The 17,992-nt window shown below is 42.9% G+C and overlaps 1 protein-coding gene across 1 annotated transcript in view; it reads right to left on the minus strand.

Annotated features, from left to right (window-relative positions):
* itgbl1 (integrin, beta-like 1) overlaps window positions 1-17,992 on the minus strand; it is a 228,183-nt gene that overhangs the window by 67,926 nt on the left and 142,265 nt on the right. Inside the window, exon 7 of the mRNA XM_043691272.1 lies at window positions 13,127-13,273. Coding sequence (XP_043547207.1) covers window positions 13,127-13,273 — 147 coding nt within the window. The remainder of the gene's footprint in view (window positions 1-13,126; window positions 13,274-17,992) is intronic.

Consider the following 17,992-nt stretch of genomic DNA (forward strand, 5'->3'; position numbering starts at 1 on the left):
CATTGTCCAAAGATGTGCAGGTCAGGTGAATTGACCATGCTAAAATGCCCATAGGTTTAGGTGTATTAGTCAGAGGGAAATGGGTCTGGGCGCGTCACTCTTCGGAGGGTCAGTGTGGACTTGTTGGGCCGAAGGGCCTGTTTCCACACTGTAGGGAATCTAATATAATCACACCAACTTGGATTCTCAACTGGAGTTTGCACAGATTTTTGTTGAGATTGGGATTAAGCTTCTCCTGTCAACTTGATTCGGTAAACTGGATCCACTCATAACCTATTTGCCCCACAACAGGGAGAATTAGCCGGAACAACAACAGGGTCCCCATGTTCTCACTTTGCACCCAACAGCTTCTACATTCAAAGAATCATCCTAGCTATTTTTGCCACCACCAAACCCCTCCGCCCTTCCCTCTACTTGGCTTGTTCTGATGCTAACATTTCCAGCCTAGGCCTTCTGCAATGCTCCAGAGAATTTCAATAAGAGCTGAAGGAACAGTACCTTCTTTTCTATTTAGACACATTACAGCCCTTAGGACTGAGCATTGAGTTCAGCATCGTAATAGTGTGAACACAGTCGTCCATTTTGATTATCCCTGCTGCACCCCATCCTCTCTGTTTTGTTCATACGGTGTGTGCTTTCAGAAGATCTAATCTATTTGCTATTATTCACACCTACCATTAACACCTATTTTGCATTTCTCACCCTCCTTTTCTACCATAACACTCCCTTTGTCTTTCATGTGATACCGTCATCATCTGTTCCACTTGCTCCTCCTACTTCATCAACAGCATATTAAAAGAATCATTTCCCAGCTGCCTTCCACCCTGCAGAAGAGTCATATTGGACTCAAGATATTAACCTTGATAGATGCTCGCAGATCTACTGGGTGTCTTCCTAATATGCTTTTATATTAGGAGGTATCAGCCAACAAGAAAATCAGATAGAGTCATATAGCGCAGAAGTAGACCCTTCGGTCTAACTCATCCATGCCAACCAGGTTTCCCAAACTTAACTAATCACATTTGCCTGCATTTGGCCCTCATCCCTCTAAAGTTTTCCTATCCATGTACTTGTCCAAATGTCTTTTAAATGTTGTAATTGTACTTGCTTCTAACACTTCCTCTGGCAGCTCTTTCCATACATGCACCACTCTCTGTGTGAGAAAGGCTGTCCTTTAGCTGCCTTTTGCTGAAACATTACATCCCAACTCCTGTACTCAATGCTCTGGCCAATGAAGGCAAGCATGCCAAGCGCCTTCTTCACCACCCTGTCTACCTGTGACGCCATCTTTAGAGGAAACAGGAATAAATCCACACAGACATGGGGAGAATGTGCAAACTCCACACAGTCACCTGAGGCCAGAATTGAACCCGGCTCCTTGGCTCTGTGAGGCAGCAGAGCTAACCTCTGAGCCACTGTGCCTCTCCCATTGGTGGAGCTGGTTTAAGGAACAGATATTGCGTATCCTTGATAGGTATGTCCCTGTCAGGGATGTCCCGTGGTTTACTAAAGAAATTGCATCTACCAACTTCCGCATAAACCGCATATTCCGCTGACATTTCCGCCACCTCCAAACAGACCCCACCACCAGGGATATATTTCCCTCCCCACCCCTTTCCACCTTCCACAAAGACTGTTCCCTCCGTGACTACCTGGTCAGGTCCATGCCCCCCAACAACCCACCCACACCTCCTGGCACCTTCCCTTGCCACCGCAGGAATTACAAAACCTTCTCCTACACCTCCCCCTCACTTCCATCCAAGGCTCCAAAGGAGCCTTCCACATCCATCAAAGTTTTACCTGCACATCCACCAATGTCATTTATTGTATCAGTTGCTCCTGATGCGGTCTCCTTTACATTGGGGAGACTGGACGCCTTCTCACAGAGCGCTTTAGGGAACATCTCCAGGACACCCACACTAATCAACCCCACTGCCCCGTGGCTGAACCTTTCAACGCCCCCTCCCACACTGCCGAGGACATGCAGATCCTGGGCCTCCTCCATTGCCACTCCCTCACCACCCGACGCCTGGAGAAAGAAGGCATCATCTTCCGCCTCGGAACCCTTCAACTCCAGGGCATCAATGTGGATTTCACTAGTTTCCTCATTTCCCATCCCCCCCATCTTACCCAACCTGCTAGCTCAGCACCATCCTCATGACCTGTGGGCGGCACAGTGGTTAGCACTGTTGCCTCACAGCGCCGGAGACCCGGGTTCAATTCCTGCCTCAGGCGACTGACTGTGTGGAGTTTGCACGTTCTCCCTGTGTCTGCGTGGGTTTCCTCCGGGTGCTCCGGTTTCCTCCCACAGTCCAAAGATGTGCAGGTCAGGTGAATTGGCAATGCTAAATTGCCCGTAGTGTTAGGTAAGGGGTAAATGTATGGGTACGGGTGGGTTGCGCTTCGGACGGTCGGTGTGGACTTGTTGGGCTGAAGGGCCTGTTTCCACACTGTAATGTAATCTAATCTAGTAATCTAATCTGTCCTACCTGCCAATCTTCCTTCCCACCCTATCCGTTCCACCCTCCTCTCCGACCTATCACCTTCATTCCCATCTCCATCCACCTATTGTACACTTGGCTACTTTCTCCCCCTGCCCCACCCCCCTCCCATTTATCTCTCCTATCTCTCCACCCCGGAGGCTCCCTGCCTCATTCCTGATGAAGGTCTTTTGCTTGAAACACTGATTTTCCTGCTCCTTGGATGCTGCCTGACCTGCTGTGTTTTTCCAGCACCACTCTAATCTAGACTCTGATCTCCAGCATCTGCAGTCGTCACTTTCACCTAAATTGCATCTCTTGTTAAGCGGAAGAGGGAGACTGATATGATGTTGAGACAAGATGGTTCAGATGAGGCAATGGAGAGTAACAGATTAGCTAGGAAGGATTTAAAGGGAGAGTTAAGAAGAGCAAGGAGAGGACATGAGCAGTCTTTAGCAGGTAGAATAAAGGAGAACTCTAAAGCTTTCTATAGGTATGTGAGGAATAAAAGGATGATTGGGGTAGGAATAACGCCAGTCAAAGGCAGAAGTGGGAAGTTGTGTGTGGACCCTGTGGAGATAAGAGAGGTGCTAAATGAATATTTCTCATCTGTTTTCACTCAGGAAAAGGAGAATATTGTAGAAGAGAAGTCTGAGATATGGGCTATTAGAGTAGAAAGGATTGATGTTAGTAAGGAGGAGGTGTTATCAATCCTAGTTGTGAAAATAGATAAGTCCCCTGGACCAGATGGAATTTATCCAAGGATTCTCTGGGAAGCTAGGGAGGAGATGGCAGAGCATTTGGTCTTGATCTTTGAGTCTTCGTTGTCTACAGGTTTAGTACCAGAGGACTGGAGGATTGTAACTATTGTGCCTTGTTCAAGAAGGGCAGTAGAGATGACCCAGATAATTATAGATCAGTGAGCCTTATGTCTGATGTAGGAAAAGTTTTGGAAAGGATTATAAGAGATAGGATTTATAATCATCTAGCAACCAACAATTTGATTGGAGATAGTCAACATGGTTTTGTCAAGGGCAGGTCGTGTCTCACAAACTTCTTTGAGTTTTTTGAGAAGGTAACCAAGCATGTGGATGAGGGTAGGGCAGTTGACGTGATGTATATGGACTTCAGTAAAGCTTTTGATAAGGTTCCATGTGGTAAGCTTTTGAAGAAAATGTGGAGGGAGGCAGGGGATTGATTTAGCAGTTTGGATTAGAAACTGGAATGTGGTTCTGTTCGCCGAGCTGGGAATTTGTGTTGCAGATGTTTCCTCCCCTGTCTAGGTGACATCTTCAGTGCTTGGGAGCCTCCTGTGAAGCGCTTCTGTAATCTTTCCTCCGGCATTTGTAGTGGTTTGAATCTGCCGCTTCCGGCTGTCAGTTCCAGCTGTCCGTTGCAGTGGCTTTCTGTAAGCATGCAGTGAGTTGTGGTTGATGGAAAATATTCAGCCTGGAGTCCGGTTACTAGTGGTATGCCACAAGGATCTGTTTTGGCACCATTGCTATTTGTCATTTTTATAAATGACATGGATGCAGGCATAGGTGGAGGGGTTAATAAGTTTGCATAAAGTCTGTAGAGTGGTGGACTGTGTGGAAGAATGTTGCAGATTGCAGGGGGACTTGGATAAACTGCAAAATTGGGCTGAGAGGTGGCAAATGGAGTTCAATGCAGATAAATGTGAGGTGATTCACTTTGGGAAGAATAACAGGAAGGCAGAACATGGGGTCAATGGCAAGATTCTTGGTAGTGTGGATGTCCAGAGAGATCTTGGTGTCCATGTACATAGATCCCTGAAAGTTGCCACCCAGATTGATAGTGCTGTTAAGAAGGCATACAGGTGTTAGGTTTTATTGGTAGAGGGATTGAGTTCTGGAGCCGTGACGTCATGCTGCAACCATACAAAATGCAAGTGCTGCCACACTTGGAATATTGTGTGCAGATCTGGTCGCCCATTACAGGAAAGATGTGGAAGCATTGGAAAAGGTGCAGAGGAGATTTACCAGGATGTTGCCTGGTCTGGAGGGAAGGTCTTATGAGGAAAGGCTTCGGGACTTGGGTCTGTTCTCATTGGAGAGAAGAAGGCTAAGAGGGGATTTAATAGAGACATACAAGATGATCACAGGATTAGACTGGGCGGTCAGTGAGAGTCTTTTTCCTAGGATGATAACGTCGGCTTGTATGAGAGGGCTTAGCTGCAAATTGAGGGGTGTTAGATTTAAGACAGATGTCAGAGGCAGGTCCTTTACTCAGAGAGTGGTAAGGATGTGGAATGCCCTGCCTGTCAATGCTGTCAATGTAGTTAACTCAGCCACATTAGGGGCATTTAAACAGTCCTTGGATAAGCACATGGATGATGATGAGATAGAGTAAGGGGATGGCCTTAGATTAGTTCACAGGTCGGTGCAACATCAAGGGCCTGTTCTGCGCTGTATTATTCTATAGAGTCATACAGAAGTACAGCATGGTCCAAATCATCCATCCTGACCAGATATCCTAAATTAATATAGTCCCATTTGCCAGCACTTGGCCCATATCCCTCTCAACCCTTTCTATTCATATACAGATGCCTTTTAAATGTTATAATTGTATCAGCCTCTACCACTTCCTCTGGCAACTCATTCCATACACGTACCACCCTCTGCGTGAAAAGCTACCCCTTAGGTGTCTTTTATATCTTTTCCTTCTCACTCTAAACCTATGCCCTCTAGTTCTGGACTCCCCACCCTAGGGAAAAGACTTTGTCTATTTATCCTATCCATGTCCCTCATGTTTTTACAAACCTCTATAAGGTCACCTCTCAGCCTCTAACGCTTCAGGGAAAAAAGCCTCAGCCTATTCAACCTCTCCGTACAGCTCAAACTCTCCAACCCTGGCAACATCCTTGTAAGTCTTTTCTGAACCCTTTCAAGTTTCACAACATCCTTCCGATTATGCGTGAACATTTATAAAATACAGGTCGTTCTGCTATAATGCATGTTTCATTAACACAAATCCACGATTGACGATCTGGGGACACTGTTTCTAAAGCGTGAATTTTTAAAACATGTTTTAGTTGTAACACGATTACATTGCCAACACTTGAAGTGCTGTTTCTAAAGCATGACTTTCCTATAATGCAGTGTTGCACAGGATGCAACCATCGTATTTTAGAAGTATACCTATAATGACCATCACACGAGCGAGTTCTGCTTGGCAACTTTGACATCTATGGACATGGACGCCAAGATTCCTCTGTTCCTCCTCACTGCCAAGAATCCTGCCTTCACCCTGTATTCTGACTTCAAATTCAAGCTTCCCTGTGGCTTTGAACATGGGGCTCCATGTCCCTGAGCCTTGTCTGTGACCATGGAAATAATATCAGATGATGCAGCAATGATTTTGGGTGCACACAGAGACAAGCAGCTGTTTGTAAACATTTGTGGACTCTGGGTCTATACTCGATGGAGTTTAGAAGGATGAGGGGGGATCTAATTGAAACAACGGAATACTGAATGACCTGGGCAGAGTGGATGTTGGGAAGATGTTTCCATTGGTAGGAGACATTAGGACCCAAGGGCACCAAACTTAGAGGAAAGGGAAGACCTTTTAAAACGGAGATAAACAGAAACTTCTTCAGTGGTGAATCCATGGAACTTATTGCCAAGGAGGGCTGTGGAGGCCAGGTCATTGAGTGTATTTAAGACTGAGATAGATAGATTCTTGAGTATCAAAGGGATCAATGGTTATGGGGAGAAAGTAGGAGAATGGGGTTGAGAAATTTATCAGCCATGATTGAATGACAGAGAAGACTTGATGGGCTGAATGGCCTAATTTCTGCTCTTATGTCTTATGGTTTTGTTTCCATGTAAGCTAAGAGTCACTATAAGCCATTGTCGCCTGTGTCTTCAAAGTGCCCTCAACAAGATTTCTAGGAGAAAATGAGGACTGCACATGCTAGAGATCAGAGTCAAAAAGTGTGGTGCTGGAAAAGCACAGCAGGTCAGGCAGCATTCGAGGAGCAGGAAAGTCAACGTTTTGGGCATAAGCCCTTCACCAGACTCTCCTGCTCCTTGGATGCTGCCTGACCTGCTGTGGTTTTCTGGCACCACACTCTTCGACTCTGATCCCCAGCATCTGCAGTCCTCACTTTCGCCTAGACCTCAGAGCTTATCATTTTTCATTTTGTTTGGAGGATTATGCAACAAGTTAGGATATATCAAGACTTACCTTCCATGTTGAAAATCTAGTAACCGTTTGAAATAGAGCCACAATAAATCACGGTGCATTGAGTTTATTGTTGACAGGCCTGAGTGACTGATGTGTTCATATTTATTCCATCTCTGTTTTACAGTTGGAATAATCATTAGCCTGGCTTAAGTGATCAGATATGTTTTACGACAATAAAACCAAAGAATTGATTTTGCAATTGTCCAACTGGTTTGAGGTTTCCTTTTAATATTTGTTTGAATGACAATGAGGGCTGGAGGGCTAACTGATTATATCAACCTGTACAGAAAGGTATTCAAGTGTAGGTACCAAAAAGGAATGCTTATGGTATTGAGGGGCAGTGCAGTGGGAAGATTGACACTGTTCACTGCAGCATAGTCCAGATGGCTATGTTACCTGCCTGGTGTCAAGGCTCAGGACATCTGCAAAGGATGAGAGAGAACCTTGAAGTGGGATGGGAAGGAGACAGTTGTTGTGGCCCTACCATGACATAGGAGGACAAAGAGAGAAGTTATGCATCGTTGGTATGAGGGCCTGTACATCAAATTAAGAAGCAAAACCTCAAAAGGTAATAATCTGTGAGAAATGGGTTCCAGCTCATGGGACACTGGAAGCAGTACTGTAGAAAGTGGGATCTGTACACTGGGATATTTCACACCTGAACCAGGGCAGGTCAGTGCTATCATGAGCTGCAAATCGAGGAGGGTTGAGAGAAATTGAAACTATATAGTTGCGCGAGGGATAAAATTTGGGAAGGTGTGATGAATCAAAGAGGAGAGAGGAGGCAATAGAGAAAAAAATTAATACAGGAAACAATAAGCAGACTGTGGCAGGAAGGCAAATGGACTGTCATATGGCAGTGAGGTAGCTGGTCTTGTCCCCATGGCACGCATCAACTTCCCTGTTCTTTTTAGCCAAGGTAGGACTAAGAATCTAGGACCTCATATAATTCAACTCCTCAACATTTTTTATTCAGCTGTCTTCATGGCCTCACCCTGTCTATCTCTAACTGTTTGTGACGCCAAAATTCTCCAGGATCTCTGCACTCCTCAGTTTTGACTTCTTGAGCATTACCCCAATTTTAATTAAACTACCAATGATAGACATGCTTTCAGCAGCCTATCCTAAGTTGCAACATATCTTCTTTAAACCACTGTATTTCTACTTAACCCTCTTCTTTTAAGATGCTCAGAGTCATTGAAGCACACAGCATAAAAACTTCTCTCTTTGTGCAAGGTCAACTGTCCCAATATCTGCTTCGTTGGCTCAGTATCAAATGTCACTTGATAGTTTTGTCTGTGGAGCACCGTAAACCATTTTACAACATTAAAGGTGCTAGAAAAATTCAAGCTGTCACTTTGTAATGCCTTGTTTTAAAAATAGTTATTTTAAGTCCCTGCTACAAACATTGCTCTTTTGCTTCTCAATGAAATTTTCCATCCTCACCCAAACACACCTCACCTCAGACTGTCCCCCTTGCCCATTCAGACCTCCATCCTTCAGCCGTCTACTGAATCAAAAAGGTGCAGAGTGTTGATCTTTGCACGCTGTGATGCCCTTGATGATGGTGGTCAAGGATATTGATGCCAACAGCCCTGCTGTTGATTTTCAGCTTTTGTCAGACAATAATTGCTTACAGTCTACATAATTTCTAGAACAGAGACATGGAGACAGGAAGACACATTCAATGAAATCAACACTGGCCTGTTTCCTAACTTCATCTACTTACTTTCCATCACCATTCATACTTTTATCACCAAACAGCTCTCAATCTCAGTTGTGAGATTTTCAATTAACCCCTAGATTCAACAACATTCTGGGTAGAGGGTACCAAATTCCCACTCCCCTTTGTGGGAAGACCTGCTTCCAAATATCACCCTAACTGTAATTTTAAAGTTTATCCCCTTCTTCTGGATACCACTTTACCATCCCTCAATTTCCCTCTTCTCCCATTGGCTAGAGAAAACAGTTATTTTCTCTTTATCCCATCAACTCCTTCAATCCTCTTAAACCCCATTCACCTTAACCCTTAATCTATATTCATATGCAACAAGCAAAAAGTTCTAAATACAATGCAGTTAAGATCTTGCTTCAGTTGAATGATGTCTGAACAAATTCTGATTCCCTAGAGGATGAGGCTCTCACTTGTTTCAATGTTGATGGAGTTGTCCTTGCTTTCTGAAGCAGTCACAGAAAATGTTATAATTTAGCAGCTTTAATGACACAGTAGTAAAATGCATATCTGCAACTACACTGCAGCCAGCAGAGGTATTGCCATGGAAACTAGCACAGCATATAATCGCTTCAGTGCTGAGAATGTGGAAAATGCAGGATCAAATATGATGTGCAAATAGTATATCAAAAAACACATTTATTGCTCACACTGTGAGGGAAGTGCGGAGGAGGGTTAGTCGAATTGTACCAGGGATAATGGATTTCATTTATGTGGCGAGACTGGGATTGTTCCACTTAGAACAGAGAAAGTTAAAAGGAGCTTTAATAGAGGTGTTCAAAAATCAGGAAGTGATTCGATAGTTTTTCCTTATTTTATCCTTGGCAGGAGAGCCAGCAGCCAGAGGACACTCCTTAAAGATCATCAGCAGAAGAACTAAAGGAGTAGGTGGGGTGATTTTCTCACACAGCAAATTGTTATGACAGGAATGCATGGTCTGACAGCAGTGGAAGAGGATTCAATAGTAACTTTTAAACAGGGACATTTTTCAGGATAATAAAAGCAAATACTGTGGATGCTGCAAATCTGAAACGAACATGGAGAATGCTGGAAAAACTCAGCAGGTCTGACAGCGCTCCGGAGAGAGAAAAACAGAGTTAACATCAGTTCTGAAGAAGATTATTACTAGATGCTAAATATTAACTCTATTTCTCTTTGGGGTGACAGGGAAAGGGCAAGGGCAACTGGACCTATTGGACCTATTGGACCATATTCCAAAAAGCTAGTACTGGCAGAATGGGCTGACTGGGCTCCATCTGTATTGTACCATTCTACATAGAAATTCAAGACAAAACCATTCAGTATTTGTGCCGTTTTTGATGGGGCTATTATCAACTGTTACCAATTGCAGCTAGGGCCCAGAATTCCCTGGATTGCACAGTGAGTTACCCAACTAATCTTTCTTCTCTATATGCCCAGATTTCTGGAACTGAGTAGATAGAGGCTTTTGACAAACTGATTGCTGAAGCATTTTAACTGAACAGGAGATGATTGAGACCAGAAAAATCAGTAAAAAACACTTTTCCAAACCGACTCATATTGTCCCCAACCCCACCAAAATTACAGAGTGCATGTACTTCCTACACAAGAGGCAGCTCACTGCCAACTTCTCTAAGGCAATTAGGGATGGACTATAAATGCTGGGCTTGCCAATAATGGCCACATCCTGAGCATTAACATAAACTGCCATGAATCTAAGTTAACTGTGACTCAGTGGGTTGCACTGTGCCCACTAAGTCAGAAGGTTGGGTCTTCAAAATCCTATCCAAGCCACATTATCATGGCTGCCACTTCCAGTGCATTACTGAGGGAATGTGCAGCAATGGAGGTGACATCTTTTGAGTTAAACAAAGTCCTGTCTGCTCTGTCAGGTGGTTGGTAAGGGCACAGAATATACTCTGGATGAGGAACCTCAATGCTTCATCTCCAACCATGACTCAGTTGTACCGCTGCTGCCTGAGCTGGGAAAGTCCTAAAGCAAGAGAAAATGAGGACTGCAGATACTGGCGATCAGAGTCTCGAAATGTTGACTCTCTTGCTCCTCAGATGCTGCCTGACCAACTGTGCTACAGGACTGGGTCTGCAGCAACTTGTGAGGGAACCAACAACAGGGAAAAACCAACGATACCTAATCCTCACCAATCTACCTATCACAGAAGCATTTGTTCATGACAATATCCGCAGAAGTGACCACTGCACAGTCCTTGTGGATGCAAAGCCCCACCTTTACATTGAGAATAGCCTGCATCATTTTGTGTGGGGCACAGCGACTGTGCCAACAGGACAGGTTTTGACCAGATCTCGCAACTGAAAACTGGGCATCCTTGAACCATCAGCACCAGAACTGCATTCAACCACAGTTGAATCCTCATGGTCTGGAATATCCCCCATTCTACAATTACCAATAGGCCAGGGAATCAATACTGGTTCAATGGAGAGAGCAGGAGAGCATGCGAAGGGCAGCACCAAAGAAAAATTAAAAATAAGGAGTGGAACAGCCAAAGATACAGCAAGAGAGATTTCAAATAGCAGAAGCAACATTCAATAGACAGAGCTAAGGGATCCCATGACCAAGGCCGGTACTGTGTGTACAACATAGTCAATAACCAGGGCTCCACAGGCCTGTTTTGCACACTGTTCTCAGGTTAGAAGCATCACAGGGGCACATGATATCTGGCCCTGTCCACAACCATTAGATCAGATTTGAGCTCTGCAGTCCTGACACACCAGTTGTGAAAGGTGATGGACAAGTAAAACATTCACACTTGTCGGAAGCTCCACGAATAACCCCTTCATAAATGTTGGGGCAACCCAGAAAATTAGAGCAAAAGATATGGCTGAACCATTTGTCACCATCTTCAGCCAGATTTAAGTGATGATCCATTTTGGCTCTCTCCTGAGGTCCCCAGCATCACAGATACCAGTCTTCAGCCAATTCATTCCACATGATATCACAAAACACCTGAAGACACAGGATGTGCAATGTCATGGGCCCTGACAACATTCTAGTAATAGTACTGAAGACTTGTGCTCCAGAACTAGTTGAAGCCAAGCTTTTCCAGTACAGCTACAATACTGGCATCTTCAAGACCATGCGAAAAATTGCCCAGGCATCTCCTGCACATAAAATGCAGAACAATCCAACCCATCCAATTATCACTCATCAGTTCTACTCTTCATCATCAGCAAAGTGAGGAAAAGTGTCAACAGCATTGTTAGCAAGTAATCCTTACTCAGCAATAACCAGCTCACTGATGCTCAGTTTAGCTTCCACCAGGACCACTCAGCTCCTGACCTCACTACAGCCTTAGTTCAAATATGGAGGAAAGAGGTAATTTTGAGGTGAAGTAATAGTGATATCAAAGCAATATTTGACTGAGTGTAGCATCAAAGAGCCCTATCAGAACTGGAGTCTGTGGAATTCAGGAAAGCCTCTATTTGTTGGAGTCCTACCTGGAACAAAGGAAGATGGTTGTGGTTCATTGGAAGTCAATATTCAGTGCTGGTCCACTGCTGCTGAAGGTCCTCAAGGTAGTGTCCCAGGTCTAACCATTTCCAGCTGCTTCCTCAATGAACTTCCCTCCATCAAAAGATCAGAAGTACAGAAGTTCCCTGATGTTTGCACAATGATCAGTATCATTTGTGACACCTCAAATACTGAACAGTTACTCCATATGCAATAAATCCAAGACAACATTCAGGCTTGAACTGACAAGTGCCAGTAAATTATCATCTGCAACAAGAGGGTGCCTAACTATTGCTACTAGACATTCAATTACATTACTATCACTGAATTTCCTATGATCAACATTCTGGCAATGATTAATGACCAAAAGTTGAAATGGACCAGCCATATTAATACTGTGGCTACAAGTGCAGGTCAGACACTGGTATTCTGCTGCGGATAAGTCACCACCTGATTCTCAATGTCCTCCATCTACAAGGCTGAAGGCAGGAGTGTGATGGAATAATCTTCATTACCTGGATAGGGGCAGCTCTAACAACATTCAAGAATCGTGAAACCATTTAGGACAAAGCAGGCAGAAATTCACCAAGGTTCCTTCAACAGTACCTTCAAGACTGTGACCGTTACAACCTAGAAGGATAAGCGCAGCAGATACATGGGAAAAGCCACTACCTACATTTTCCCCTCCAAGGCAAACATCATCCTGACTTGGAACTAGATCGGCACTCCTTTAATGCCACTGGGTCAAAATCCTTCCTAACAACATCTACACCACCCAGATTGCAGCAATTCAGGAAAGCACTCCTTTATCAGGGCAATTAATGAATGGCAATAAATGCTGGGTCTGCTAGCACTGCCACACACTCTGAAATAATAAAAAAAGTGCATTGGGACATGCTGCAACCATGAAAGATAATAGAGGAATGAGAGTCTTGTATTTTTAGCTAGCTTTCTAGCATTATTAGTTTCCTGATGCTAGACTCAGTTGGATGCCAGTCCCTTGCCCACAGATTGTCACATCTTGGCTTGAAGGGAGAAACTAACTCCATCTGTGTCCCGCATAGTTAACATTTCCTCAGGTAGCAAATTCTACAGATTGGAAAGTCTGTTTTCTATCATGATGACAGGAAGCAGTTAGGAATCTTCAGAGAAATTTGAGTAATAAATACCTGGTATACTTTACCTAATATGAAAGCAAATAATATGAAGTAATGGCAATGTAAAAAGAGAGATTTCACCTACCTCTTCCTGAACAGGGTAAATTAGAATTCCCTCGACATTTCCTTTCACTCTCCTCAACTGACATGCGACAAGAATCTGGATGCTCACATATTCTGCCACTCCATCCTTCATAGCAGTCACATCTTCCACAATTGCACTGCCCAACACCTTTAGTTTAAATCCAATAAGCAGTCATTAGAAACAAGAATAAAAATGAAATACCGTGGGATATTTGTCAGGTATCAATAGTCAGTTTCACTCAAAGCCAATATACTTCACTAGTCCATAATAAATTCTGGTCCCTTGCCATTTGTTATTGTTCCATCTTTGGTGCTTGTACCTTGAACCAGTGAGGATCTGAACTCTGCAATTCACTCCTTAAACCCTTCCTTTTTTTTTTGATTCCCATTAAAACACATCCGTTAGCAAAGCTTTTAGTCATCTTCAGCATCAAATTTGTATCAGCTCCGGTGAGGCACATTAGGATGGATGTGCTGTTTTAATTGTGCTACATAAATGTAGATTGTTGTTGATGATGCATGTTGAAATCAGGTACATTCTCCGTGAGATGTAATATTTCAGCTACCTGACAGCAGTAGTGTGTGTGGGGGGGGGGGGATTTAAAAAAAGCAGTTAATTAAAAAAAAGACAGAAGGAAGTGCGAGCAGTAAGTATTGATTTTGATGGTTTGACAATATTATCATCCTGACAGTGGTGGTGCTTATTTACTTCCTTCTGTATTCGCTATTTGTAACACTCCGTTATTGGATAATTCCATAATTAAGCAACCAACCGAAGGAAAGGCCATGCACACTTAAATTAGCAAGGAATATGCACACTTACAGCATACATATTCAGACTACCCCTTCTTCCCCTATAATGGATAGGCATGTATAAACTTCCAAACATTGTACAGACTAGCAATCTTCTATGTAGAAAATAGACTGGAGTTCTGACATACTTCTAAATATATCAAGGGTCTTTCCTTGGTCTCATTTCTCATCTCCAAGATGTCCCTTAGTGACAATATCCAAAGTCACAGCTTTATTTTCAGATTGGCCATATGATAAAGCAACTTAGAGGGTGCATGACACCTGCTGTACCTCAGCACCATCTTTTTTGATTCCTTGGCTGTCACTGGATGAGTAGAAATCTCGTCCAATTAAATTTCAGGAAACCTGGAATGATTGATTTCACTCCTACTCTAAACTTTGTTCAGTCGGAATGCTTGCAAATTTTATACCAGATTTGATCCCAAGGTGAGCTTCCAATATCACAGCCACTCCATTACTAAGACCACCTATTTCCACTTCCGTAATATAGATTTCAATCATACCACCTTGGCTGTTCCACAGTTGAAACCCTCGTCCCTTCCTTCATTTTCTGTAGACTTGACTATTCTAATTGACTAGGAGTAAGGGAGTACTGCAGATGCTGGAGATCAGAGTCGAGAGTGTGGTGCTGGAAAAGCACAGCAGGTCAGGCAGCATCCAAGGGGCAGGGGAATCAATGTTTCGGGCAAAAGCCCTTCATCATATTCAAATGTACCGTTAGTTGGTCCCCCACATTCTATTCTCATTCAGAAATATTGCCTGTGCCTTAACTTGAAATGAGTCCTGTAGCCCACTCATCCCTATGCTCCCGACACAATGGCTCCTGGTCAAACAAGGTCTTGAGTTTTAAATTCTCGTCTTTGTTCTCAAATGCCTGTATTGTCTTGCTGCTCCCTATCTCGGTGATCTCCTCCAGCCCCCATAACCCTCCAAGGTACTGTCACTCATCTAATTCTGGTCTCTTATGATACATTATATCTTGTACTTAATTCACAATGATGATTGCTCCACCATTGATGGCTTTACCTTCAGGTGCCTGGATCCCAATCTGTGGAATTCCCTTCCAATGCCTCTCTGGCACCCAATCTTACTTTTCTTCGTCAAGACACCCATTCAAATGTACCTTTGAACTAATATTTACAAGTGGACAAGTCTCCAGGTCCTGATGGAATTCACTGCAGACTCTTAAAAGAGGTGGCTGGTGAGGCAATACATGCACTGGTGTTAATTTTGCGAAACTCATTAGATTCCAGAAAGGTTCCATCAGACTTAAAATAGCAAAATATAACCTTGCTATTCAACAAGGGAGGGAGGCAGTAAACAGGAGACAACATGCCATTTAGCTTGACGACAGATGGGAGAAAATTATTAGAATTAATCAGTAAGGATGTTATAACCAAGCACTTGGAAAAGCTCAAGTTAATCAAGAAGAGTCAGTATGGGTTTGTTAAAGGGAAATTTGACTCAACAGCTTGTTGAACAGTGTATTGGAATTTTATGAATGATTAACATGTATTCTGTAAAATATGGCATTTGTTGATACAGTGTATTTGGATTTTCAGAAGGTATTTGAAAAAGTGCCACCTAAAAGCAATTGCACCAATTAGGATCTCATGGTGTAGGGGTAATATATTAGCATGGATAGAAGATTGGCAGACTGACAGAAATCAGACAGTTTGCATAAATGAATGTCTTCAGTTTGGCTTGATGAGACAGGTGGGTCCCGCAGGGGTGTATGGTGGGCTCACAACCTTTTACAGCTTGTATCAATGAGGGGATAATGGGCAAGTATGGGGATAATATGAAGATAGACAGGAAAGTATGCTGTGAAGATGAATAGCAAAGATACAGAAGGATATTGGTCAGTTGAGTAAATGGACAACAATCTGGCAGATGCAGTATAATGTGAGAAAATGTGAAGTTGGTCAGCTTGGCATGAAGATTAAAATTCAGAATATTTTTAAATGGGGAATAACTGCAGAATTCTGAAGTATAGATGGATCCAACTGTTTTAATCTATGAGTCACAAAATGTTAGCAGGTACAACAAGTGGTTATGAAGGCTAATACAACACTATCCTTTACTGCTAGAGGAACTGAATATAAAAGTAAAAATGTTATGCTTCAAATATTCTGGGCAGTGATGAGACAATATCAAGACGACTCTGTGCAATTTTGATGTTCTTATTTAACGAAAGATGTAAATGTATTGGCATCAGTTCAGAGGAGATTTACCAGATTGATACTTGGAATGAGAAGTTGTGTTCTGAGGAAAGGTTGGATTGGCTGGAAGTTTAGAAGAGTGATTGAAGTTGCTAAGATCCTGAATGGTCTCTACAAGGTGAACATGAGAAGGATGTTTCCTTGTATAAGTGAGTCCAGAACTAAGAGATGGTGTTTTAAAATTAGGCATTCCCCTTTGAGGTCAAGGATGAGGGGAATTTTTTTGTCCTCTCAGAGTCTTATATGACTTTGGAGCTCTCTGCCTCAGCTGGCAGTGGAGGTGGAGTCATTGAATTTTAAGGTGGATTCATTTAGATTCTTGTTAAGTAAAGGAATCAAAAATGATCAACAGTAGATAGGAATGTGGAATTTGGAATACAAACCAACCATCCATTCCCTTACTGAAGACCAGAGTAGGTGCAAGAAGCCAATTGGTATACCTCTAATTCTTATGTTCATAATATTTCCTGTTCTGACTTGGTGGTATACTTTGTTTTACAATGTTTCCATGAAGCATCTTGAGACATCTTATTATGTGAAAGATGCTATACAAATGTAAGTTGTAGTTGCCATGTTTAAAATTATGGAAGGGCTTGATAGAGTAAAAACAGTGAAAATATTTCCATTTGCAGTGGAGAAAGAGATCATAAATATAAGACTGTCACTAATAAATCCAACAGGGAATTCAGGAGAAAATTTACCCATATAGTGGTGAGAACTCACTATCACCATGAAGCAGTTGAGGTAAGTGGCATAGCTGTTCTTAAGAGGAACCTTCACAAACATGAGGGGGAGTAAGGATTTGTTGATACGGTGTGCGGAAACAAGGTGTGATGATGTTCATATGGAGCGAAGGTGAGCACACAGATCAGCTGAACTGAAAGGGCTGTTTCTGAGCTGTAAATTCTAATTTTCTTCAAAACCAAATGTGAACATATATTTCAGTCTTTAAAGCAGCAGAGGAAAATAAGTCAGACAATGTTGAGGGGTGAACATCGGTCCATCTTTTTCTGAACACAATCTCCCATCCTCTAATCATACATATTTACCAGCTTCCAGGAAATGAAAACAGCGACAGTCCTGATGAGTTAGGAAGAACAGCAATAGGGAACTATTTACCTCCTCCTGCTCTTCTCAGATCTTACTGTAATCCTGATCTGAATCGCTGCTTGTTTCGCTTATTGCCTCAGTAGGGATTAAAGTATGTACTCACTCCAGCAGGCTCAGAAATTTCAGTATCAAGAGTGCTCTGTATATTAAATGCTGGAAATTTTCATTGGTTTTTAAAGCAGAATAGTTGTGAAGTTCTCAACTGATGCACATGTAACAATCAGAACCATTTTACAATCACTAATTGTACATTGGATGCTCTCTTGAGGTCCTCAGCATTACAGATGCCTGTCGATATCCAATTCGATTGACTTCACATGGTATCAGAAAATGGCTGGAAGCACTGGATACTGCAAAAGCTCCAGGCCTGGACCACATTCTGGCAATCGTACTGAAGACTTGTGCCCTGGATCTTGAAATTTCTTAACCTGACCACGTGAATACATATTTCAATCCCCACCGAGTCAATAAGCCAATAAGCAGCTGCATTCCTTGCCAAGTTGTTCCAGTACAGCCACATTGGCATCTCCCTGAAATGTCTGTAAAACTGCTCGGGCATGCCCTATCCATAAAATGTAGGACAAATCCAAACTGGCCAATTACAGACCTCGCCTGATAGGTGACAAGTACCATTTGTGCCACACAAGTGCCAGGCAATGACCGTTTTCAACAAGGAGACTCTAAACCATCTGACCTTGATACTCAATGGTATCATCATCACT

This window comes from Chiloscyllium plagiosum, chromosome 6 (assembly GCF_004010195.1).
Source record: "Chiloscyllium plagiosum isolate BGI_BamShark_2017 chromosome 6, ASM401019v2, whole genome shotgun sequence".
Lineage (NCBI taxonomy): Eukaryota > Metazoa > Chordata > Chondrichthyes > Orectolobiformes > Hemiscylliidae > Chiloscyllium > Chiloscyllium plagiosum.